The 25,281-nt window shown below is 40.5% G+C and overlaps 1 protein-coding gene and 1 non-coding gene across 11 annotated transcripts in view; both read right to left on the bottom strand.

The window, feature by feature from the left end:
- Nucleotides 1–25,281, bottom strand: part of CCSER2 (coiled-coil serine rich protein 2) — a 198,278-nt gene that overhangs the window by 56,516 nt on the left and 116,481 nt on the right. For 8 of the 10 annotated variants that reach the window (XM_039547824.1, XM_039547827.1, XM_039547828.1 and 5 more), the window contains 2 exons: nucleotides 9,078–9,168; nucleotides 506–665 (listed from right to left, as the gene is read on the bottom strand). In XM_039547824.1, coding sequence (XP_039403758.1) covers nucleotides 506–665; nucleotides 9,078–9,168 — 251 coding nt within the window. Of the gene's footprint in view, nucleotides 1–505; nucleotides 666–1,420; nucleotides 1,520–9,077; nucleotides 9,169–24,527; nucleotides 24,689–25,281 lie in introns of those variants that run through there. The other 2 variants (XM_039547829.1, XM_039547831.1) reach the window with 2 other exon arrangements.
- Nucleotides 21,216–21,289, bottom strand: TRNAI-AAU. The gene has a single exon. It is a non-coding gene; the product is annotated as a tRNA-Ile (tRNA).

Raw genomic sequence — 25,281 nt, 5'->3', positions numbered from 1 at the left:
ATTCTGCATGTTATTACACATCTGCAAGAAGTGTCCCACAAACTAATTCAGTTCCCTGTAATCCAGGATCAGTTCACACCTGCACCATCATACAAGCAACATCTAAACAAGCTGGGTTGCAAAAAATACAACACTATTTACTTCTTAATAAAATAGAAACACTTTTACTGGTCATGTGACATGGGCTGGAACAATTAAACCAGCAAAGCATTTTCCCTTGAGCACATATGCTGAAATTGGCTGTGCATTTATAATATTAACACACAAACTAGTTTTGGGAAAAATATTTGCATCTAAATTACAATCCCCTGGAAAAGATCTGAGTTTAAAGAAGGGAATATTAGAGCAGTACCAGTATAAGTGTCGTCTTCTCTCAAAAAAATCTAATCATGGGCACACCACTTCTCTGAAAATGCTATAACCTCTCCTTCATCACAAGAAACCACACATCAGAATACATTAATTTCTAACAACTCCCTCAGAAGAGCTGCAACACAGTCCTTACCTGCTCAGGTCATTTTTACCATGTGGAAAGTGGCCTGCATGGCCCAAGTGATAGTGGTCTTGTGTACTCCAACGCTGCGGTGTCCTCTTCCAGAATCCATCCTGCTGCTGTCGCGTATTTCTGTCTTGTCTATCATAACGATTCATATTTTCACAGTCCACTACACAAATGTTTTAAAAAGTTATGTACATAACATATTCTAAAGGCATTCACTAACACAAAAATAAAAGTAAACGTTAATCAGATATAACTAATAGGTGCACAAGTACAATCTGAAACATGAATACTTCTTCAAACTGATCGTAAAAGTGAGCTAAGCTGAACACACAAGGATCAGGTTTGTCATAAGAGGCCACCTGTAATGCCTCACTTTTCATCTCCACAATCCTTTTTGTAATAACTTCAGAAGTTATATTGCTTAAATAAACATAAAGTGATCAGAACCTGCAGCAGAATCTACAAAAAGTAAAACTTAAGATTTAAAACATTTTTAGAAGACAATTTGATATTAGAACATATTTTTTTCTCTTTTTACTATCAGTATCATTAGCCTTTTAAGACTTAGGAACAATACTCAAAATATAGGAAGACAATATTTTAGAAAGAGGCCAATACAATGTTCTGCAATGAAGAACAATTTTTCATTTAAAAAAAATATCCCAAACTGGCTGTAGCCTAATTTTTTTTTAGCTTCAGAAAGAATCCCTAAGATTTAAAAAAATCTTTTAAAACATTAAACTTCTTCAGATTTAAACAGCTTTTGTCCACAAACAATTTGAGAAGACTGAACTTGGCAACAGCTTGTAAACCACTAGAAACAAAGCCAAAATTCAACTACAATCCCTGCAGTCAGATGCAGCAAAAAAGTTAAAGTTATAAACTACTGTTCTGCTGCTAGACTTCCCTGTCACTTACCCAAAGAGTTTTCCTCACATTGTCAGCATGTCTCTAGAAGAGGAACTTTACACAACAGAACATTGTGTTACTCAGCTGCCTACTCAGACATAGCTGTACGTAAGACATTGATAAACAGGCCTTCCTTCCTGCTTGGTTCCCACCCTGCGTTTTGTTGGGAAGCAAGCCCAGTTTTACCCTGTGATTTAAAACTACCATCCTCACTCACTGCGTACATACTTGTTGAGCTAGAACTGTTTCTATATATAGCATTTAAGCACTATCCCAGACTCCGGAATGGAACAAGCAAAGTTTCAGTATGCCTATGAAGTATTCTGAGGGCGTTGGTATCAATTAAATTATGTATAATCCTAAACTGACTAGGCAGCAAAGTGCATTTCAGGCTCAAAGTAATCCTAAATTAAGATACTGTAATAATTCATTGTACCTATGCTCAATTGTATCAGCTTTTATAATCAAAATAATCAAGATACAAGGAAAAAAATATTTTTAAAAGTGAATGGTTACATAAACTAAAATATAGTAAACAATTACTTTAAAAAGCTGCCTCCTATAGCTCATTATATGAGTACATTACAAAGTATAAACAAATACATTTATAAGTAATTTCATTATGATTCAGCTTTGCAAACAAAATTGCGACTTTCTAATCGCAACCTTGCCCCGCCCCCTGCCCAGAGGCCCCACCCCTTCTCATTCCATTCCCCCCCCCCCATCACTCACGCTCCCCCACCCTCACTCCCTTTCACTGGGCTGCAACAGGGGGTTGGGGTGTGGAAGGGGATGAGAGCTACGCCTGGCAGTGCAGGCTCCGGGGTGGGACCACAAATGAGGGGCTCAGGGTGCAGGAGGGGGTTCTAGGCTGGGGCAGGGGATTGGGATGCAGGAGGGGGTGAGAGCTACGGCTGAGGGCTTTGGGGTGAGGCCACAAATGAGGGATTTGGGTGCAGGTCAGGACTGGGGGAAGGGGTTGGGGTGCAGGAGGTGGTGAGGGCTCCAGGGGGAGGCCAGGGATGAGGGGTTTGGGGTGCACGAGGGGGCACAGGGTGCAGGCTCCAGGAGGGAATTTGGGTGCAGGAGGGGGCTTGGGACTGGGGCAGGGGGTTGGGGTGCAGACTCTGGCCAGGCGGCGCCTACCTCAGGAAGCTCCCAGAAGTGGGCAGCATGTCCGGCTCTTAGGTGCAGGGGCGGCCACAGGGGCTCTGCACGCTCCCACAGGTGTGGCCCCTGCAGCTCTCATTGTCCACAGTTCCCAGCCAATGGGAGATGCAGAGACGGTACTTGGGCAGATGCAGCATGCAGAGCTCCCATGGCTTCCCCTGCACCTAGGAGTTGGACATACTGGCCACTTCCGGGAGCCACGCGGAGCTGGGTAGGGAGCCTGCCTTAGCCCCGAAGCGCTGCCGACCGGACTTTTAGCAACCCGGTCAGCAGTGCTGACGGGAGCCACCAGGGTCACTTTTTGCCTGGGCGTTTTGGTCGAAAACTGGACGCCTGGCAACCCTAACTGTACAAAATAGTTGGGGGTATGAACGAGTATGAACCTTTTCAAAATATGAATTTTGCTTATTCAGTTATCACATATGCAATGGTGTTTCCAATTTCTCCTCATCAGCACCATTCTGCTCTCTCTATTTGAAATTCAATTTTTGCATTTGTGTTTTAAGAGCTTTATAAACAAAATATTTTTAGTACCAAATGATATTCTATTAAGGGATTCCCATCAGTTTTCCAATAAAATTCCCAGCCACTATTAGTGGAAGACCACTCCCATTGGGGAACAGTTTTTTGTCCTTTTTCAATACAGGTGTCACAATTAAAAAAATGGTTATTAGCTTTCTATAACTGTTGTTCTTAGAGATACGTTGCATATGTCCATTTCATTGTATGTGTGCATTCACTTTGTTCACTAGTGCCAGTGAGTTTTCCCTAGCGATACCTGTAGATATGGCCCCTCCAATCGCCAAGTTCCTCATGCTGCAAAGTGAAGGTATAAAGGGCAGAGTTGTCCCTCTCATCCCTTAGTTCCTTCACATTGGAATACTCTAGTAGACTCCAATGCACTTGGGAAGGAGAGTGGGTCACATAATGGACCCATAATGGATAGGGATAGATACTCCCTATCTTAAAGAAGAACAGTTACAGAAAGGTATGTAACCATTTTTCTTCAAGTGCTTGCTTATGTCCATTACACTGTAGGTGACTCCCAAGCTGTTACTGTAGTTTGTGAGGCTCAGAGTCTCATCAGAAGAGAGGCTACAGACCACCTTCCTACATTTGAATCCTCTTAATTATGCAGACAGTGCATAATGTCTAATGAAAATGCATAAATGCTGCTGAGATTGACTGAGCTCTGGCTGAGTGTAACACAGTCTGTGATCCATTTCAAGAGCCTTTGGGTGGTGACTGGATGATCCCTCAAATGTTCTGCATATGAGACAAAGAACTTGGATGAAATTCAAAAGGACTTTGTCCTATCCAAGTAAAAAGCTCAAAGAACGTATAGGGTGTGGAGCCTTCACTTATCCATATATGAATTTGGTTCTGGAAGGACACTAGCACACAGACTGATTCAAGTGAAAGTCAGAAATAATTTTCTCAAGGAACTTGGGGTATGTGGTCTCAGCTGCACCTTGTCCTTGTAGAAAACAGTGTACGATGGCTCAATGACCAATGTATTCAGCTCACCTATCCTCTCAGCAAAGGGGACGGCCTCCAGGAAAGCTACCTTCACTGACAGGTGTAAAACAAACTCAAAGGGAGGGTCCATAGGTACAGACAACAAGATGCACCTAAGAACTAACCCTGACTCCTATAGGTTCAGAAGATAATCCAGGATCATTTGAATTTTTGTCTGAGTAGGGGACATACCAGGGAGGCTGGCCAGATGAAAAAAATATTTCTACTTACTCAGGTAAGTAGCTCTCATGGATGGTTCCCTGCTATTAAAGAGCACATTCCAGACTGCAGTTGAGCCTCCTCTGTATTCAACTATGGAGGAGCCATACCAGGAAGTCCACCACATGGTCATGTGACAGCAGGTCACAGCAGGAGTTCTTGGGGTGTTAGTTTGCAGACATCTGAATACCGCATCCTTATAGCCCAAGCCTGGCCAAGATGGATCATTCAGCCATGATCTTCCTTGAGCTTCAGGAAGACCCTGGCAGGTATACATACAGGAGCACTTTGCTCCAAGGAAAGAGGAAGGTATCTGATATTCATCCCAGGCTGCAATCCGGCCTAGAGCATAAACAGGAACACCTCCTATTCTGACAAGTCACAAACAAGTCCACGGACAGAAAGCCCCCTATGTGAAACAACCAGGCTAAAATGTTCATGCTGAGGGACCATTCACGGTCCAAACTGAATGATCTGCTCAGACAATCTGCCATGGTGTTTTGGACCCCGAGCAGGTGATACGCTTTGAGAGGGACAAAGTTCCATAGCTTGACTAACTCTTTGCAGTCTGATCTGACTCTTCCTTGTTTGTTCACATAAAAACTGAAGCAGTTATTGGTAACCACATGGACAGTCTTGCCCTGAATGCAAGGGGGAAGTGCTAGAGCACCCGGAAAACCGCACATAATCCTAGGACATTCATGTGCAATCTGGCCTCATATGTAGTCCACAAACTTTGAGCTCAAAGGTTGCTGAGATGCACTCTCCACCCCACAGCTCAAGCAACTGTTACCAGAATCATGGGAGGGAGGGGAAGAATGAAAAGGGACTTCCCTGCACAAGTTGTCTTGGCTCATCCACCAGTTCAGAGACATCATCATCCTGTCTGGGATTTGCACTGGCTTGTCGAGGTGATGAATTTGAGGGAAATAGAGTGACAAAGAGCCATGCTTGTAAGAGGTGCAACCTATCATGAGGAATGAGACATGTTCATACTGTCATGTGCCTTAAGAGCCTCAGACAATTCATCACAGTAGTCTGAGGGCAGAGGTGAAAGTAAGCCGGTATGCCAGTACGCCACACCAGGGCAAGAGCCGGTACGCCGTACCGGGGCGGCCCGGCTTCCCCAGGTGGCAATTTTAAGGGACTGGGGCTCCCAGCAGAGGCAGGAGCCACGGGCCCTTTAAATTGCCACCAGAGCTCTGCTGCTGGAGCCCTGGGGTAGCAGCAGCAGGGCTCCGGGAGCTATTTAAAGGGCCTGGGGCCCCCACTGCCTCTACTGACCTGGGCCCTTTAAATAGCAGCCGGAGCCCCGCCCCCGCTACCCCAGGGCTCTGGGGGCTATTTAAAGGGCCGGGGTGGTAGAGGCAGGGGAGCCCCCGGGTAAAAAGCAAAACAGTCCACTCTACCATTGGTTACAGACTGACCTAGCACTTGAAGAATACACTTTTCCCCTCATGACAAAAATTCAGCCTTTTTGGGGGGTAGCAATTCTAGCACAAAAATCTGGGGTTACAAGTTGAAATTTGGCAGGGCAATAATTCTCACTGATAAGCATCTTTCATTTTACTGTTCTTTGAAACTGGATGTGATGGTTATGATGCTATGAAAATTGTTCTTTGTACAGTCAGTCATTTTTTTAAAAGTGATCTGTCAGTTGCATGCATTTGTGGTTAACTTGCTGGGGATGTGTATATTCACTGCACAGCTAAACACTGATATGTACATTCAAAAACAACTTTTCATCTCAAGCATAACATTTTCAGCTGCAATAAGGTATGCAATCAATGAGGCAGAAGCTTCTCCTTCACTGAGCTGAGGAGCACAGTCAAAGAGGCAGAGCTCTGCAGAAGTCCTTGTCTTACTGAATGTTTACTTTCACATGACAGGCCATTGCAGCCATGTCTACCCAACGTTTCTACAGTAACGTCTCACTTAACGTTGTAGTTATGTTACTGAAAAATGCAACTTTAAGCGAAACGATGTTAAGCGTATCCAATTTCCCCATAAGAATTAATGTAAGGGGGGGAGGGAGGGTAGGTTCCAGGGAAATTTTTTTCACCAGACAAGATACACTATATTATACACATACACACACACACACACACTGTAAGTTTTAAACAAACAATTTAACACTGTACACAGCAATGATGATTGTGAAGCTTGGTTGAGGTGGTGAAATCAGAGGGTAGAAGAGGGTGGGATATTTCCCAGGGAATGTCTTACGGCTAAATGATGAACTAGCACTCGGCTGAGTCTTCAAGGGTTAACACTTTGTTGTTAATGTAGCCTCACACTCTACAAGGCAGCACAAATGGAGGGAGGGGAGACAGCAAGGCAGACAGAGACAGACACACGTGTGTGTGTGTGTGTGTGTGTGTGTGTGTGTGTGTGCGCATTGCCCCTTTAATTACGCTGACCCCACTCTAAGTACACTACCTTTTTAAGTAGATCAGCAAGTTGAGACAGCAGCTGCTGCCAGCAAACTCCCTCCATCCTGAGACCTGTCATGTTCGTCCCCACCCCCGCTCTATAGAGATGAGGTAAGCGAGGGGCAGGAGTAGCGGGGAGGGGGACACCCTGACATTAGCCCCCCTTTCCCTCGCCCCTGCACAGCAAGCAGGAGGCTCCCAGGAGCAGCCGCAAGGCAGAGGGCAGGAGCAGCACAGGGAAGTGGTGGGGGAGACAGCTGAACTGCTGGCAATTGATAGCCTGCTGGGTGGCTGCTGCACAGGGAACTTAGGGGAGCTGATGGGATGCTGCCGGTCCACCCTGGTTCCAAGCCCTCACCAACTAGCTGCAACAGGCTGCTCTTTCTGCAAGCAGTGGACAAAGCAGTTGCCTGCCAAACAATGTTATAAGGGAGGATTACACGACTTTAAATGAGCATGTTCTCTAATTGATCAGCAACATAACAACAAAACAACATTAACCAGGACGACTTTAAGTGAGGAGTTACTGTATTTATTTATTTTTAACATTATTTTAAGTGGTAGTGGCCATCCCAATTAAAGCTGAATTGTGGGATAGGGCTGAGAGGGCAAGATACACACCTCCATAATGCCCTGGCATCTGCTGTCCAGGCCCTAGAGGTTTTTCGCCTTCCTCTGCAGCATGGGACATGGGTCACTTGCTGGAGGATTCTCTGCAGCTTGAGGTCTTCAAATCATAATTTGAGGACTTCAATAACTATGACATAGGTTAGGGGTTTGTTACAGGAGTGGGTGAGTGAGATTCTGTGGCCTGCTTTGTGCAGGAGGTCAGACTAGATGATCATAATGGTCCCTTCTGACCTTAAAGTCTATGAGTCCAATCTCAGCCCTCTGTTATTAAAAGGGCTGGTTTTGGTCAATTCTAACACCCCAAAGTCTTCGTCTACACTAGAATTTAAGGGTGCAATGTTACATCGCCTTCTCTAACTCAATCAATACATTCTAAAACTTTAATCAAGACAAACTGTATTAGAACATACTAAGCTGGTCAAGTTAAAGATGACTATCTAATGAGATCTTTAAAAGTGTTGTTTATATAAAGCAATTACAGGTAGCAATCTGCCATAAAGAGCAGTGCTGGGTGGAAGAATGCTTTATCTTACTCTGCACCTGCAAATATTTCTCTTACCCTTGTAAGCAGCTGGCTGCACAGGCAATGTCAAGTTTAAATATGTGTGTTATATGTGCCTGTTGGTCCAGGGTTCTTTGCATTGTGTTAGGTTGCCTGGGTACCATCTGGACTTTAACACCATTGCACAGGTCATGTTGTGCAGGCAAGAACTTCTTAATATATACATGTGCCTGGATATCACATTTTAATGTTTGTTTGTTTCTTCAATAGGATTAGAAATTTGGGAAGTTTGTCCAGCCAGAAGGAGTTGGAATGGAGATAGAATAATATGGAGGAGAGTGGAGAAGAGTGGTGGGGTCTCCTGACCTAACAAAGATTAGAAAATGAAGTAAAACCCATTCCTGAAAACTAGAAAACAACTAGAATTGTATTATCTCCACCACCATCCCCCCACTACCCTTGGCAACATAGGGGCTACCATCTTTCCTAAGGGAAGTTTGGCTTCACTCCCAATAGGAACAATAGAAAGTAGTGATCATTTCAAGAGATGGCATCTTAACTTAGGATTCCTGTGACCTGAGTCTCATTCAAAACAGAATATGGAAACTATGTTTAAGATGGCAGTTCTTTGTGGAATTCTCTGCAGAGGATGTTATTTGTCAGGAGAATCTTTCAATTGTAAAGAAAAATGGCAAAAACTGATCCCTGACCCTAAAATTCTTCAAATGTAGCCAATACATGAGATTCCAGTGAGTTTTTTTTAAACTAAATGAAAAGTTTGAATTCACTGTTATTCTGTTAAGAAAATTAGGACAAAAAATGGTCTGGCACCAGATGCTAATTTTCTCAAAGGAGCTATTTTAAAAAAAAAATTATCTCAAAATAACTAATTTGTTTGTAAATTCCCACAAAATTCATTCTGTAAGTGCCACAGTTTGGGGGAAGATATAATTCTTTATACATAGCAAAATAGTTAAAACCCTGCTTCAAGTACAAAACTCTTCTCAACCTTACCTGGAAGAATGACTGACACTTCCATAATAGGACAAGGTGAGTGATGTAATATCTTTTATTGGACCAACTTCTGCTCTGCACATTTCCATAACAGATACATAACACTGGGTTGAGTTGTGCATCTGGAGTATTAGGTTAGGTTGTTAGACCACATTCAACCAGGCTTAAGTACTTCACTAACCATTGTCACAAGGTGTGTCCTCAGGTAGGTCCACATCAAGCATGAGATCATCATCTTCGAGATCACACGAATCAAGGTTATTCAAGATATCCTACAAGAAAAAGATGAATGAGGGGAAAGAACGGTGTACATAAACAATGTTCTCACTTACATGATAGTTACTTTACTGCCCTGCCATAAAGTGGTATATTTTTATTTTACAATATACTTACACTGTATTTGTGTTCAAGACAACACTTGTTGGCCTGCTACACCCAGGCTTGTGAGTTCAATCCTTGAGGGGGTGATGTGGGGCAAAAATCTGTCTGGGGATTGGTCCTGCTTTGAGCAGGGGGTAGGACTAGATGACGTCCTGAGGTCCCTTCCAACCCTGATATTCTATGCTAACACATTGCCTCTTTCTCCAGTTGCAAGATCAGTCAACACTACCCAGTGCAATTGCTTTACAGTAAGGCTACTAATTATGGCATCTCCGGCAGCCTGATACAGTAACAGTGCCTCAGTAATCAGTTAAAATCTAACAAATGCATTTTTTCTACCTGGTGTTTGAGGTTTCTCCAAAGGTTTCTCTGTTCATTGGCTTAATACTTTTAATAAGATTTCTCCAGTTAGATATTTTTAAACCTTTGTGCAACTCATTTGCTCACTTTAATGAGCTGATATTAACTAGAAAAACGTAGTTTGTAGAGAGTTAGCTCACTGAATTTTTATTAATAAAGTTAAACAGTACAAATGTTGCCACTTTTTCCATATTGATCAAAAGAATGAAGTCTTGTATGACTTCATAACAATATTCAATACCAAAAAAATGGGTAAAAATAATCAGTCAAAACAAAACTAGCACAATCTTACTTCAAGTATCAGATTTGTCTGTCCCAGACTCAGTAAAGTACAAGTGGCAAAGGGACAGCTCTAAATTATAAACTAGTCAATTAAAAAGTTTCAGTAAAAGTATAATTTTGCAGGAAGTTGCATTACGGGTGACTCGAAACTCCTTTGCCACTGCCAAAACAGGAGGTTCATTGGCAACTGGAACTTAAGTGAGTGATGGACCCTGCACATGGCAAGCAATCCTACCTTTCCCCTTCCATAACCCACAATCTGTGACTAGATTACAGAAAGAACAATTACACTAAAATAGGACATGCTGATGCAAATATTAAACTATGAAACCAATACTAATATAGAGATTTATATTTACAGGGTGAAAACTCAACAACAGTACAGAGTAACAAACACCCTAAACCAGCGGTGGGCAATCTGCGGCCCATCAGGGCAAGCCACCAAACCATTTGTTTACATTTGCACAGCCTCCCGCGGTTCACCATTCCCAGCCAATGGGAGCTGCGGGAAACGGCACGGGCCTAGCCGCCGCTTCCTGCAGGTCCCATTGGCCAGGAACAGTGAACCGTGGCTACTGGGAGCTGCAAGGGGTGGGGGGTCTGCAAATGTAAACAAATGGCGCCCCGTCAGAGACTTGCCCTAAACCATCCCTTCTCTCATTGATGCAAACATCCAAACAGTGAACCAGTGGCAGGTAACACTCTGTATCTTGCCTTGATTGAGAAGGTGGCAAAGTTTTTTAATAAATAAATAAATAAATAGAAAGAAGCTTCAGAGGTGCAGAGCAGGGATAAAAGGCAGGACTCCTGCCCTGTGTCTGCTACACCTCTCAAGAGGCCATGTGGCCAGTCAAGGCCTAGTCACCAAGGTATCTTATCAAGGGGCAGCAGTCAGTCAATGACATCACAGCCATAGTACTATCCCTTCCCGCAGGCAGATTCCAGTCCCCCTGAACCAGCCAGCCAATCATGTTTATCTACTACAGCAAGCAATGCTGGACTTTAAACACGGAGCTGAATTGCAGAGTACTGCTTCACGTAATATTTTGTGTGGTGACCAGTTACTTTTATTTTAAACCTAAAAGGTGAACAGAAGTTTTATTTTACTGATTCTGTTATTTGGATCTTATTACTTTAAGGACTATGATATATGGGAATGACATGGTAAAAATCTCCACCTGTGCCAACCCCAACATTTTACATTTGTTTGCTATGCTTTTAATCTATGCTTTGCTCTTTAGAACAGAGTGGCAGGGTGTGGCATCTTTAAATCCAAGTGGCAGGGTGTGGCAAATTTAGTTCCGTGTTCTATTTTGTTGCTCAAAGCACCTACAACACCTACACTCCTTTAATATGTTGTCTCTAAATCATCAGAAGTTGAAAGTCTCAAATTTTCTCTGAGAATTTAAGGTTTCCCAAAGGTTTTTTTGACCAACAAAACCTAAAACAAACACTTATTGGTACCCACAGTTGTCTCCTGTCTATTCACAAGAGGATCTCTATCTTAAGAAGTGGGACAAACTGACTTAATAAAGGTTTTCCAACACTAATTTTACATTACTGTGTTTTTGCATTTGCTTGAAGAGTCTTGCCCAAGAGCACCATTCTGAAGCATGAGTCATGATTCTGCTGTTCAGAATATCTCCAAGATAAGGTCTTTATTGAATGGGTTTTCTTCCTGGAACCTTGGCATAAAACTCTGGCAACAGCACACATTGTCAATACAGTCCATATGAGCACCTTTAAGTAGTTCTGCAAATTTGGGTTTTTGTTAGTGAGGCAGATCCAATTTGGTGCTGAATACATATTTTATGCAGCTCCTTCATCAATGTTTTATCCACTGCAACATGAGTGCGAATGCACATGTACATTTTCAGAAAAATGTGTTAATTACATTTCTAGATTTATTGTTTTTCTGTGGGACACTTTACAAGCATAAGACTACTTATACTACAGTAAGCGATACTGAATAACCATATACAAGATTAAATATCTCCCAAAGGTAATGGGAAACACAAGCATCTTTGACATTCTAGAGCAATGTCCAACAACACATGTATTAATATGCTGTGTTTCTGAATGACTGGGTGTAAGCTATGAAACCTACATGACGCACATCAGTGTTACTATGGATCTAAATTTTTGATTGGCTGTCAGTAGGATTTTAACATCTTGAGTAGCCACACCTATTTATAGATGTTAAGAGATGTTTATTGGATTTCCAGCAGGTTGTTCGAAAAACCTTATTGTAATAACTTCATGCCAGAGAGACTTGAAATCTGTCTAATAATTCTATCATTTTAACAGCTATCTATGACTACGTTCATTATTTTCCCCTCTTATTCCCTTGACAATCGGTTTAGTGTTCATGAAAGTAAAGGGCTATTAGCATTGGCTTGAGACAACTATATAGGCATCCCCAACATAGATCTTTAATACAGCCAAATACGGATTTGCAAAACATATGCAGTATACTATTCTCATTAGCACACATTTTTACTCTCTTCTTAAAAACACCAAGTATACTGGATAAAAGCAAGAATGAACCCTTTTTGTAAAAGTAAATTACATGGCAGTCATGAGTTGCAACTTGCCCAGAAGGTAGCAACCTTAGCAACTTATACAATGCATAAATTATAGCAAACCCCAGCCAGAGACTCTGCCTGGTAGGACCAGAAGCAGCCAAAGCAGAGACTGCTGACTAATGCCAAAATATGCCAGAAGTCTATTTTACAACTCACAAACGCATCCAAAAACCTGTGATCGCTATTTTATAACACAACAGTAGTGTTCACCAATATATATGGGCTAGCACAGGGTAGGCAACCTATGGCACGGGTGCCGAAGGCGGCACACAAGCTGATTTTCAGTGGCACTCACACTGCCCTGGGTCTGGCCACTGGTCCAGGGCCTCTGCATTTTAATTTAATTTTAAATGAAGCTTCTTAAACATTTTAAAAACCTTATTTACTTTACATACAACAATAGTTTAGTTATATATTACAGACTTATAGAAAGAGACCTTCTAAAAACGTTAAAATGTATTACTGGCACGCGAAACCTTAAATGAGAGTGAATAAATGAAGACTCGGCACATCCCTTCTGAAAGGTTGCCAACCCCTGGGCTAGCATATAAATCATATTTCTCTCTCTCTTACACACACACACACACACACACACACACGTACGTAGTTATGTAGCCTAAATTGGCCTGTATCTTTACTAGAAACCTTTTCACTTATGCTACGTATCTCATAACTCCTTCCATTAGGTCAAATAAGCTCTGGCTTAAAAAGACAGTAAATCTGTCAGGACCAGGACATATGATTATTTTACCAGAGCAACAGGTAGGGAGTTTCTCACAGAACACTTGAATGCTAGTATCCAAACCAAAAATAAGAAAAGGAACTGGGACAAATAGATGGGTTGGATATTAGTGACTTGTAAGGAGATGTGTAACTTAGAAAATCATCCTATAAATACTACCAGCTGAAATGTGTAACTTTGGGAGCATACCTTCTACATAAGGTAAATGTAACAATGGTGCATGAGACAGCTTCCCAGAGTCTGGTATCACACAGAACCTTTTTCCTGTACTATTATTGGTGGCTTACAGTAATAAACCTGACTGATATTGGCCATTTGGTCTCTCGAATATATTTTATAACAAACTAAAGTGTGGTCAAGCAACTCACTACACAATTTATCAGCACTAGTAATGCAAGTAACAAATCAATAATTTTAAGGATACCATTTAAGGATTAGCTGTAAACATAGTTAATCAACTTTCCCTGAAATCTGCAAGTTTTTAAATTTTAAGTTTTTGTCCTGTAAGCACGAGAAAGCTAGTCTGGAAGTCACTGAAATCTTCTTTCTCTACAGCGGTGGTCATCTACCTTTTCCATGCCATAAACCCACTTTAGGGAAAAAAATATTCTGAGATCCCCTCCCTATCTAGCCATAAAGAAAGGAAGCATGGTCACAAACCCCAAATTGAAAATTCATGCTCTCTATGAATGAGAATCACATTTCCTAGCAGTTATGCACTCATGAAATGTTTTCTACTGTTCCACATTACTACTATGGACATAATTTCCTACATGCTTTCTATTCTAATATACCAATCATCATGGTATCTAAAGCTGAACTTCTGCAAACAAATCTGTAAACAGATGGCACTGAGGTGTGAAAAGTGACAATTTGAATCCCAACTGACTTCATGTAGATTTAACAATATTGGACATTTTTTTTCCCTTTCATAGAACATGATATGTTTTTTGTGACAACGAAATTGAGTCTCTACTAAATTCAGCAAAGGTCTGGTTATCAGCTAAAGTGTGCATGGACTATTCACATTAGTATGATCATAGCATACACAATTCAGCAAATTAAATACTATTTTGCTATATCATCTTAGTTGTAGGATATTACAACTGTGGCGCAATACAATATAGCTGAGATAAAACATATCTTGGCAGGAAGATAACTGATTTAAAATTCTTAGTGACTTAATTCCTAAGGTATACCATTATTAGAAAGCTTGCTCTTCAGAATTTACTGCTAGCCAGTATCTAGCTAGTCATGGTTTTATTTTTGTACATCAACTTACTGGAAGTTTAAAGACTAAACAGATTTATTTTGGCATAAGCTTTCATGGGTAAAAACCTCACTTCTTCAGATGCCTGCATCTGTAATGTTCACTCCATGCATTATATACTCACACATGAAGAGAAGGAAGTTACCTCACAAGTGGAGAACCAGCCTTGACAGGGCCAATTCAATCAGGGTGGATGTAGTCCACTCCCAATAATAGATTAGGAGGTGTCAATTCCAGGAGAGGCAAAGCTGCTTTTGTAATGAGCCAGCCCCTCCCAGTCCCTATTCAAGCCCAAATTAATGGTGTGAAATTTGCAAATGACTTTTAGTTCTGTTTTTCTTTAAAGTCTGTTTCTGAAGTTTTTTTGTTCAAGAATAGTTACTTTTAAATCTGTTATAGAAATGTCCAGAGAGATTGAAGTGTTCACCTACTTGCTTTTGTATGTTACCATTCCTGATGTCCCATTTGTGTCCATTTATCTTTTTACGTAGGGACTGTCCGGTTTGACCAAATGTACATGGCAGAGAGGCATTGCTGGCACATGATGGCATATATAACATTGGTAGATGTGCAGGTGAATGAGCCCTTGATGGTGTGGCTGATGTGATTGGGTCCTCTGATGGTGTCGCTAGAGTAGATATGGGGACAGAGTAGGCAACGAGGTTTGCTACAGGGATTGGTTCCTCGGTTGGTATTTCTGTAGTGTGGTGTGTAGTTGCTGGTAAGTATTTGCTTCAGGTTGGGGGTGGGGTTGTCTGTAAGTGAGGACTGGCCTGCCTCCCAAGAGAATGGACTACATCCACCTGATCAAATTGGCCATGTCAACACTGATTCTCCACTTGTGAGGTACTCCCTTCGCTTCATGTGTCATTATATACCGGTAATGCCTGTTCTGTAACTTTCACTCCATGCATCTGAAGAAGTGAGGTTTTTTACCCACAAAAGCTTATGCCCAAATAAATCTGTTAGTCTTTAAAGTGCCACCGAACTCCTTGATGTTTTTGTGGATACAGACTAACACGGCTACCCCCTGATACTTGACAGTATACTGAATAGGCTCCAGTATAAATTTAACAGTTGAACCTTTACAGAAGACTTGGCCATCAACTCTTCCACTTCTCAATTTAATTAACTTTATGCTATTTGCATTGGAAACTATAAAATACTGCGGCCATGATTTTAAAATTTGTGGGTTTTTTTAATTTGTTGGGTACAAACCATAAAGGACACGGAGCTGTTCTGTAATAATAACTATGTCCTATACACTTTTAATAAATTAAGATGTTTACTGTAGGACTATATGGAGTTAAATTAACAAAGCTGTAGGGAAACAAGCAGGAAGGCAAAACAAAGGCTCCAGATAAAACACCTCCAGGTAAACTTTTGGGGAAAAGGGGAAAGGTGGGGTGTTGCTAAAAGACAATGCCTTACCTAATAACTGCTAAGATCTACTTTCTTGGTTCCAGCCAGATATAAAGCTAATTTTTCCATCAGATCAAAAGGACTATAAAAGCCAGCTTAAAAAAGTCAGTTTCTGTGGAGAGGCAGCAGTGGTTTGGGAGCAGTTTGCAGGGGAACAAATGGACACCCGTTTCCGGGTCTGAAGAAGCTAACCTTCCTAGGTATCCAGAGGGATGGTAAGCCTTTTGCTCATATTATACTTGGTTCTCACTGTTAAGATTAAAACAATATTTTAGTTTAAGGCAGCTTTCTGATCACTTTATTTACCACTGGTCACTATCTAAACACAGCTGGACCTGCTGGGGAAGGCACAGTTGATCAACAATGCACTGTAGCCCAGGACCAGTTTCAGAGGGGTAGAATTGCATGATTCTGCCCCAGGAGAGCACAAAGCATGAGGCCTAACACCAGTGAGGGTGCACTTAGAGAGACTAGAGAAAAGGCCAGAGGTGCAACCATGAAGCTAATCATTTTTGAATATCAGGCCATCTATAGTGGTCTAATATGGACTTAGAAACTTAACGTTAAGCATTCATTTTTTAAAATCTTAGCTTGCATGTATCAGAACTTGCACAAGCTTTAGTGCTAAGAAATAGCAGCAATGCATTTTTTTCAGCATAAGTGACCATGGTTGACAAAAAGAGATTGTATTCAAGTAGTCATGGATTTACGATGAATGCCGTGATTCAAAATTTAGAGTTTTAATGGAGGAGGAGGCGGCGGCAGCAGTGATGGAATTTTTTTGGTTTGTTTCCACTGAGGCTTCTAACCTTGGAATGTTGTGAGAATGTGTTTGCTTTTGTTCATTATCTGCTAATGGTTTCAACATGGCATATATGTAAAGCAGAAGTTTAAATAAACCAACTTTTTTTTATTTGAAAATAGGAAACTTTTCCCCCTCAAAAGTAAAAAAACCAAAACATTCAAAGAATTTCCTTTAAGCAGCAGTATTCTTCCCATGCTATATGTAACAACTTCTAGCAGTATAGGAGGTAACACTCAATTATTTCTAAAAATGGCTTCACTATTATAAACCTTAACAATTAAATAGATAATAAAAATATTTGGTCTGACTTCTCTCTTATCTTCTTGAAGACAAAAAAAAGCACATCTATTCATTACTTTTCATATACACCTCACCAATTGTATTAAATATCCTGCAAGTTATTCTTCAGAAAAGAAACCATTTCTGAAGCAATTATATTCACATTGTATGTGAGAATGCTAGATCTTTCATATAGAAAATTGCCTTATGATAGCCTCTATTTATTGAGCACAGTTGAGGATAGCCGGATAGTGTGATGACTTCCAAAAAGTTATCACACTAATTGGGATATTTAGCTTCAGACTTGGCATCATATTTATGGAAATTTCAGCTTTAAAATTGTGATTTGCATATCCATACAGGTCTTTAACAATGTAGAGGGTTTGAGTGTCAACTAGTAATGAAAACTATAAAACCAACACTTAAAATTCTATTAGATTAAAGGTTGTGAGACAATGCTTTGTAGCAGCTTGTTTTCCTCTCAAATTGAAGAAAACCCTAGGCAGGGCCTTTCTTCTTTTCTAAAGATCGTGTTTTGTTGATTGCCTAAGTTTTTTGTGATCTCTACAACTAAAACCTGTCTGCTCTCATTTCTTGATATATGTGCTCACCTTTTTCAAATACAAGATTAATTGATCAAAATGTGAAGCAATATCACTTCAAGAAACAGCCCTGCTGCATTTGGGCATCTACACCATTTGCTAACTTCCCTTCTTCCCTGAAGGAGGCACTGTATTGCGGGGGAGAGGGAGGATAAATTCAACCAGAACATTTATCACTTCACCTCCACCAATGACAGTATCATAAGTTTAGGGAAGCAACTAAGACTGTAGTATAAACTGGAAAACAAATAAAAAAAAAGTCTTCAGTATTTGAAAATTCCTAACACTAAAAAGAACTAGAATATCTAACAATTCTTTATTGAAATGTCAGTAGCCCCTCCACAGTTCAAGTTGAACGACCTTCCACTTGAATACCTTATATTAGCACCCCTATTAACCAGGGCTTGGGAAAACTCATTTGGGTTGAAAAATGCCAGATTTCTTCCAAAGCCAAAGGAAAATGTTTCTATGACATTTGACGGCAATTCAAATTATGTTTGGATTACTGATCATTAAAAAGTTATCCTGCTTTGTTGTTGACGTATGTCTAACATTTCTCTCCTGCTTGTTCTAAAAGGTATCCCTTTGATTCTTCCATAAGATGCAGTCTTTTAGAACACTTCATACCTGAGGTATACTCTAAGACTGTAATTAAGAAAAGTTATTGTTGATTTTTGCTGTTGAGTTAGTGGACTGAATATTCCTTTGATCTGTATTAATAATTTTGTACCTTTGACTTCAAGTGGATGCAGGATTGAATACTATATGCATGAGTGAGCACATCATCCCCTATTGACTGGTTGTAATTTCACAGGAATACAAGGATAAGGGTCCTTTTCTATAGCTTATAGCTAATGCAAATCTTCCTTTAGTGCTCAAATGGAAGATGTCTGGATTTTGGAGCTTTAGGAGATGGGTTCTGGAAGTGCATTGACATGGGTGCAACAGAAAGATGACCAATATTTATGTTCAACACTTGGCTTTGTTGTCTCATCAGTATTTTCCTGTTATGCATACTATACACGATATATTATTTTTTTGAAGTCATGAGATACCAGCAAATCATGTATTTAATAAGAACTATTCATATTGTATTGCTGGGATGTTTGGAAGTGTGTGATATGTACACTTCCTGTGGACAAATAATGGCCAAAGATTTTCAAAAGAGCATGTCCGTTGAAAAGTCAGATGTACTTCTAAAAAGTACATCAGCAACAATTATTCATGCTTATTTATGAGAATTTGACTTGTAATGAGGAGAGCAAACTTTAGGCTGTTTTTAAAAAAACAGAAAATGTACCCTTAAATTGTAAAACAGTCTGTCATAGTATAGGGGATGCAAATGCTGAATGGAGACAAAATAATTTACTGTATACTAGCAAGGGAAGTTTGTGCATCTGTGTGCTTGCAGTCAGACCACTGTGAAATTTAGAGCAGTCTGACTCAATTCTTTACTGCCTTGTCAGATGCAGTTTTAAATCAGTATTTCCTCTGTAAACAGATCAGCCTGCCAGAACTACACAAAGATATCCAAGGTGCTTGATGTGGACACAGCAGCGAAATGACAGACACGTGCATGGAATTAAGCAGCAACTTTTATTAAACTTTAGCACAGGGGAGGGACATTACCTGCCCATTACTCACACTCTTCTATACCAGATATTTAATTGATTCCTTCCTGGTGGTTACAAGGCTCCTTACAATGTAACCCATATCTTGGAGTAGGCTCTCCTCAGCCTACCTCCCCGCAGGACTCAGCTCTCTCTGAGTCCTAACACCCTCCCTCTGCTAGGGGTACAGAGGGTGCAGAAGGGTGGGGATCTCAGCCTGCAAAGGCCATAAGGTCTGACCTTGGCCTGGAAATGCCCTAAGTTCTCACCCTATCCATGAGCCCAAGGTCCAGGTTTTTAACCTCTGAGAATCGTTAAATTTAATCCTTTTACCCATACTGGAAAATGACTGCAAGTTGTGATGAAACAACTACTCACACCAAGTACCTCAGTTTGGAACTAAGTGCATCCCTACTTAATGCATTGTGGCTTGGCCCATGGGTGAAAAAATTCCTTCCTGATGCCCAAAACAGGTGATCAGCTAGACCTGCAGCATTTGCATGCCAGATTTCCATTCCTAGTTCAGGGTGAGGCTGTTGGAATGGAGCCAGGAGATGCTACACACAGCCCCTGCTTCAAGTTAAATCCTGGAAGCTGAGGAATGCTGTCAGGGGAGGATGACAGGGGAGCTACAATACTCATATACACTGCTTACAGAGTGGAAAGAAACTTACATTCAGCAGTACAGATGTGCAGAGCTTAGTCCCTGAAGCCTTTCATTAATCCTTAACATTATCTCTCATATTTAAGGAAAGAAAGATAGTTTAAAAAAGGACAAGATTACAAACCTGCAAGTGGTATTGCATATTAAATGTGAGTTTAAAGTAGAGCATTACTATTTTAACACTCATTATTATGTCTAGATTAGACTCCACATCGACCAACTGTGTATCACAAATACAAAAAAAACAAACCATGGTTTTAAGACAGCTGCATAACGTTATTGCAATACTGGATATTTGATTCTGTGACGGAGATACCCAAAGCCTTGTGGATGGGGGGAAAGCAGTAGATGTGGTATACCTTAACTTTAGTAAAGCTTTTGATAATGTCTCACATGACCTTCTCATAAACAAACGAGGGAAATGCAACCTAGATGGAGCTACTATAAAGCGAGTGAATAACTGGTTGGAAAACCGTTCCTAGAGAGTAGTTATTGGTGGTTCACAGTCATGCTGGAAGGTATAATGAATGGGGTCCTGTAGGGATCCGTTTGGGTCCAGTTCTGCTCAATATCTTCATCAATGATTTAGATAATGGCATAGAGAGAGTACACTTACAAAATTTGCAGATGATACCAAGCTCGGAGGGGTTGCAAGTGCTGTGGAGGATAGGATTATAGTTCAAAATGACCTGGACAAACTGGAGAAGTGATCTGAAGTAAATAGGATGAAATTCAATAAGGACAAATGCAAAGTACTCCACTTAGGAAGGAACAATCAGTTGCATGCATACAAAATGGGAAATGACTGCCTAGGAAGGAGTACTGCAGAAAGAGATCTGGGGGCCATAGTGGCCCACAAGTTAAATGAATCAACAATGTAATACTATTGCAAAAAATAGTGAACATCATTCTGGGATGTATTATCAGGACTGTTGTAAGCAAAACACGAGAAGTAATTCTTCCGCTCTACTCTGTGTTGATTATGCCTCAACTGGAGTAGTGTGTGAAGTTCTGGACACCACGTTGCAGGAAAGATGTGGACAAATTGGAGAAAGTCCAGAGAAGAACAAAGAAAAATGATTAAAAGTCTAGAAAACATAGAATCTCAGGGTTGGAAGGGACCTCAGGAGGTCATCTAGTCCAACCCCCTGCTCAAAGCAGGACCAATCCCCAGACAGAGTTTTGCCCCCAATCCCTAAATGGCCCCCTCAAGGATTGAACTCACAACCTTGGGTTTAGCAGACCAATGCTCAAACCACTGAGCTATCCCTAGAAGTGCTTTTAGCAGAAGCCACCCTCTCTATCCCGCACACGGAGTGGCCAGCATAGGGCTTGAACCCACGACCGTGGCGTTATTAGCACCACGCTCTAACCAGCTGAGCTAGCTGGCCTACAGACATAGATTATTAGGGTTGGAAGTGACCTCAGGAAGTCATCTAGTCCAACCCCCTGCTCAAAGCAGGACCAATCCCCAGATAGCTTTTTACCCCAGTTCCCTAAATAGCCCCCTTAAGGATTAAACTCACAACTCTCGGTTTAGGAAGCCAATGTTCAAACCACTGAGCTATCCCTATTCCATGACCTATAAAGGAGGATTGAAATAATTGGGTTTGCTTAGTCTGGAAAAGAAAAGGCGGGGGGAGGGAAGGAGAGACATGATAATTTTCAAGTACATAGAAGGCTGTTACAAGAAGGAAGAGGAAGAATTGTTCTTCTTAACTTCTGAGGCTAGGACAAGAAGCAATGGTCTTAAATTGAAGCAAGGGAGGTTTAGATTGTATCAGGATGGTTAAGCACTGGAATAAATTGCCTACGAAGGTTGTGGAATCTTCAACATTGAAGATTTTTAAGAACAGGTTAGACAAATATTGTCAGGAATGGTCTAGATAATACTTAGTCCTGCCGTGAGTGCAGGGAACTGAACTAGATGACCTCTCAAGGTCCCTTGCAGTTCTATGATTCTATGAAACACCTATGAATATTACTTTGACCACTATAGTTTTCCACTTAATATATCCTATTAAAATTATACCCTGTTGTGTTATGTCAATACGCTTGTCCTAGTATGCACAAATTGATTTCTTAAGGAGGAATTCTGCTCCGTTAAAATGCAAGAAAATGTCCAAATAGATTCAGATACTATATCTACTCAGTCCTTCCTGCCAATTATTGCAGTTTTTAATCATTTTTTAAAATCTCCCTTTAGCTCTGAAACATCCATATAACTAAAGAGAGAAAATGAACATAAACAGGGAAAGTCTGAAACTTTTGATATAGAAAGCTCTGTTAAATGAACAGAATAAAATGAAAATTATAAAGATCCTTTCCCCTAACATTATGCTGAAGTTTAAAGTAAAATATTTTCAGACACATGAGTGATTTTGAAATTGGCGCTAATATAGTTTAGAGCCACTAAGCCACTGCATCTGGGTAGTTTAACTGTGATAGAAAGCCTTCATAAACTGAATACTCTTCACTGCCAAACACGATGCGGTAATAAATATAAAGGTAAACAAGCAAGATTATTTATATTACATATTTTCAAAGTTGTTTGCTTAAAGATTTAGCACAGTACTAATTACAGATATACTTTGCTGAATTATAGTAAATTATTCTATTTAGTATTATTTTAATCTCATAATGCAAACAAATTAAGATGTTAGGATATAAGAATTAGTTATTTCTGTCTTCGCATTCAGCTGTTCTTACAATGACACATCATACTCTTTCTGATGACAATTTATTATCATAGTAATGACACATAGTGAAGCCACCTAACACTTTCCATGATAAGACTCAGTTTTAAGTTGCTTATATCTTTAGCACAGTTCATTCATTCAGGCTAAAAAGAAATGTATGCTAGATGTCTGTCTCAAGATGAATTTGGGGGAGAATTTTTCAGCAAAAATGGTTTAGCCGTTTCCAAGAAAGCTGTGGAAAAATAAGTTTTTGTCTGTCTTAAAAAGTTCCTACAAGATTTATGCTGAGAAGCTTTAGTACCTATATCAGTTCCTCCACCTCGTGACTGAGAAACTTAGAAATAAAACATTCTAGGTGACCTCATCTTTAGAATCAATCCTGGAGATGCTTACTTGGCAATCAGAGGCTTCTTTTTCGACAGTCTCAGTCAAAGTCCCTATTAAACTCTAGAGCAACTATCATTTTATTTGGACTTTACAATCCTTAATAGCTTGGCTGCCCGCTAGCCTCATTCTCATACAGAGGCCAGTAAAGTATAGTTTAGAGGTTGTAGTTAATGCATACTAAGAATAGATGGGTATTTTTGTTGCTGTGGCTATTCATGGAAATAGAGTTAAGAGTCAAAGAGTAGTTAAGGGCAGACAAGCTTCTATAACACTTTTGCATAAACTACTCATTTGCAACAAACTCAAAAGTTTGTTCAATAGGTATTAAAAAAACAAACATTCTGAATCCACTTTAAGATTCCAAGAACAAAAGTAAATTGAGTGTAGGATGGCTCATAGCCATTGGTTTTACAGCTTGTTCGCAGTAAAAAACAATTCTAACCCCAGATTCTCTAGTCCGGGGGGTCTCTCAACAAAATTTTTGGTGGCCTCAGAGTGCGGCCACCAACTCTTGCAGGTGGCCGCGCTGACAATTTTACCTAAAGTACTTTAATTAACTTTAGAAAAAACAAATAAATATGCATATGTACATGTTGAAATCATGGTAATTTATTTATGTAGGGTTTTTCCCAGACTCAGTAATAAAAATAACGTACAGTGGTCTGTCTTCTTTAGTGGACCTAAACAGAATAGAAACACAAATAAGGTGCTTTGCATGTTCTTGTCTTTTTGTTGTTTCTTTTGCTTTTTTTGGTTGCTTTTTTAAAAAATTAAGTCTTTAGTAAGTCTGCTGCTGTGAAAAGTGATATTTGTATGTTTGTTAATATTACTTTTCAAAGCAGACTTAGTCAGCCCCGGCAAGCCCTGGGAGAAATTAAGCCCTGGATGCAGCGGTGGGCAGGGAGGCCACAGGGCCCAGGGACGATGGCATGGATGGTGAGCCTGGAACCAGAGCCTGCTACCGCATGTACGTAGCCCGAAGCCCCGCAGCTGAAGCCTGCCCCACTGCCTCAGGGAAAGTGGAAAATTTATCAGCTGCCTGCACCTCCAGCTTGTGTGTCTCCAGAGGGAAGCAGGGCCCGAGGAGCCACTGCTTTCCCCCTCCCAAATCACAGCCCAGGAGGCTGTAGCCGCAAGAAGAGCCCCTGATGGCCGCATGCAGCCACAGTGGACACATCTGAGAAACATTGCTCCAACAGCACCCATTTTGTTTAAGGGAAAATGATCTAAAATTGTATTCAAGTCCTATTAGATATTGAAACAAACTTCAAACAAAATGGTGAAATTATTTTGATATAGCTCTTTAGATCACCACCATGACAGAATGAACACGTTGTTTAGCAGTTTAAAATAAAAACAAGTTTAAAAAACAGTAATGAAAAATATTTTTCTCCTAACATTCTTATGCATAGCTTCAAAGTACAGCCTCTGAAAGTGCTGACAATCCAGAAAGGCAATCACACAGAAATTGCTGAAAGTCCACTTTCAAAGATTTTTAGTTTTAACAGTTCATAAATATGACAAATGATTGGCCAATTATTACCTGTATTCCTTTTTCTGATTATTGAAGAAGTCTGTATTTAAATAAAAGCTTTGCCTCTGGTCTAACATAGCAATGAAGTCATAATCCCATGTTTATCAGTCTGTTGCTATGGAAATATATACATCAAATTCAGCACAATGACTTCATATCACATCAAGTAGGAAGAAAAGAGTAATTGCAAAGCAAGCCATTGATTTAGGGGGATTAGTAATAGGAGGGGAAACAAGCTCCAGTTCCATAGCTCAGCCAGCCAAGGAGAGTAACTGTCTGTCTGATGATCTATGTGAAAGGAGTTGGTAGTTTCAATCCAGTTCCTTGTGGAGTCGTCCACATCACAGACTATCACAACTGCAGAGACAGTCTTGTTGGCAGTTTCAGAAGAGATCAATCACTGAGTGGCCATGACACTTGGACCTCCTTCTTGCCCCTAGAGGAGGATCCTCCTAATGAGGGGAGGTCAATGAGTGAGATGACAGTGGTGCATTTGCAGTACCATTGTCCGTGCTGTCTTTGTGATTCCAGGACCTTACTCTCCAGAGCTCTCTGTCCAACATTTTTCCAGGACAAATAGACCAGCACCTTTTGTGAGCAACACATACTTAAGTTAATCATGAATATTTTGATAATTGGCTAACATGACAAGGAAAGCTATGACAAAATGAAAGGTAAGACAAATGTAATCAAATATGTTTGAAAAGCTATTCAGTAGGAAAGTGCTCCTTCCTTCTTGTTACTTTCAAAGTTAAGTAGAATT

The sequence above is a fragment of the Mauremys reevesii genome, linkage group 7, assembly GCF_016161935.1.
Source record: "Mauremys reevesii isolate NIE-2019 linkage group 7, ASM1616193v1, whole genome shotgun sequence".
Classification (NCBI taxonomy): Eukaryota; Metazoa; Chordata; order Testudines; family Geoemydidae; genus Mauremys; species Mauremys reevesii.
Note: the sequence above shows the minus strand (reverse complement) of the source record. Positions and strands in the feature narration are given on the sequence as shown.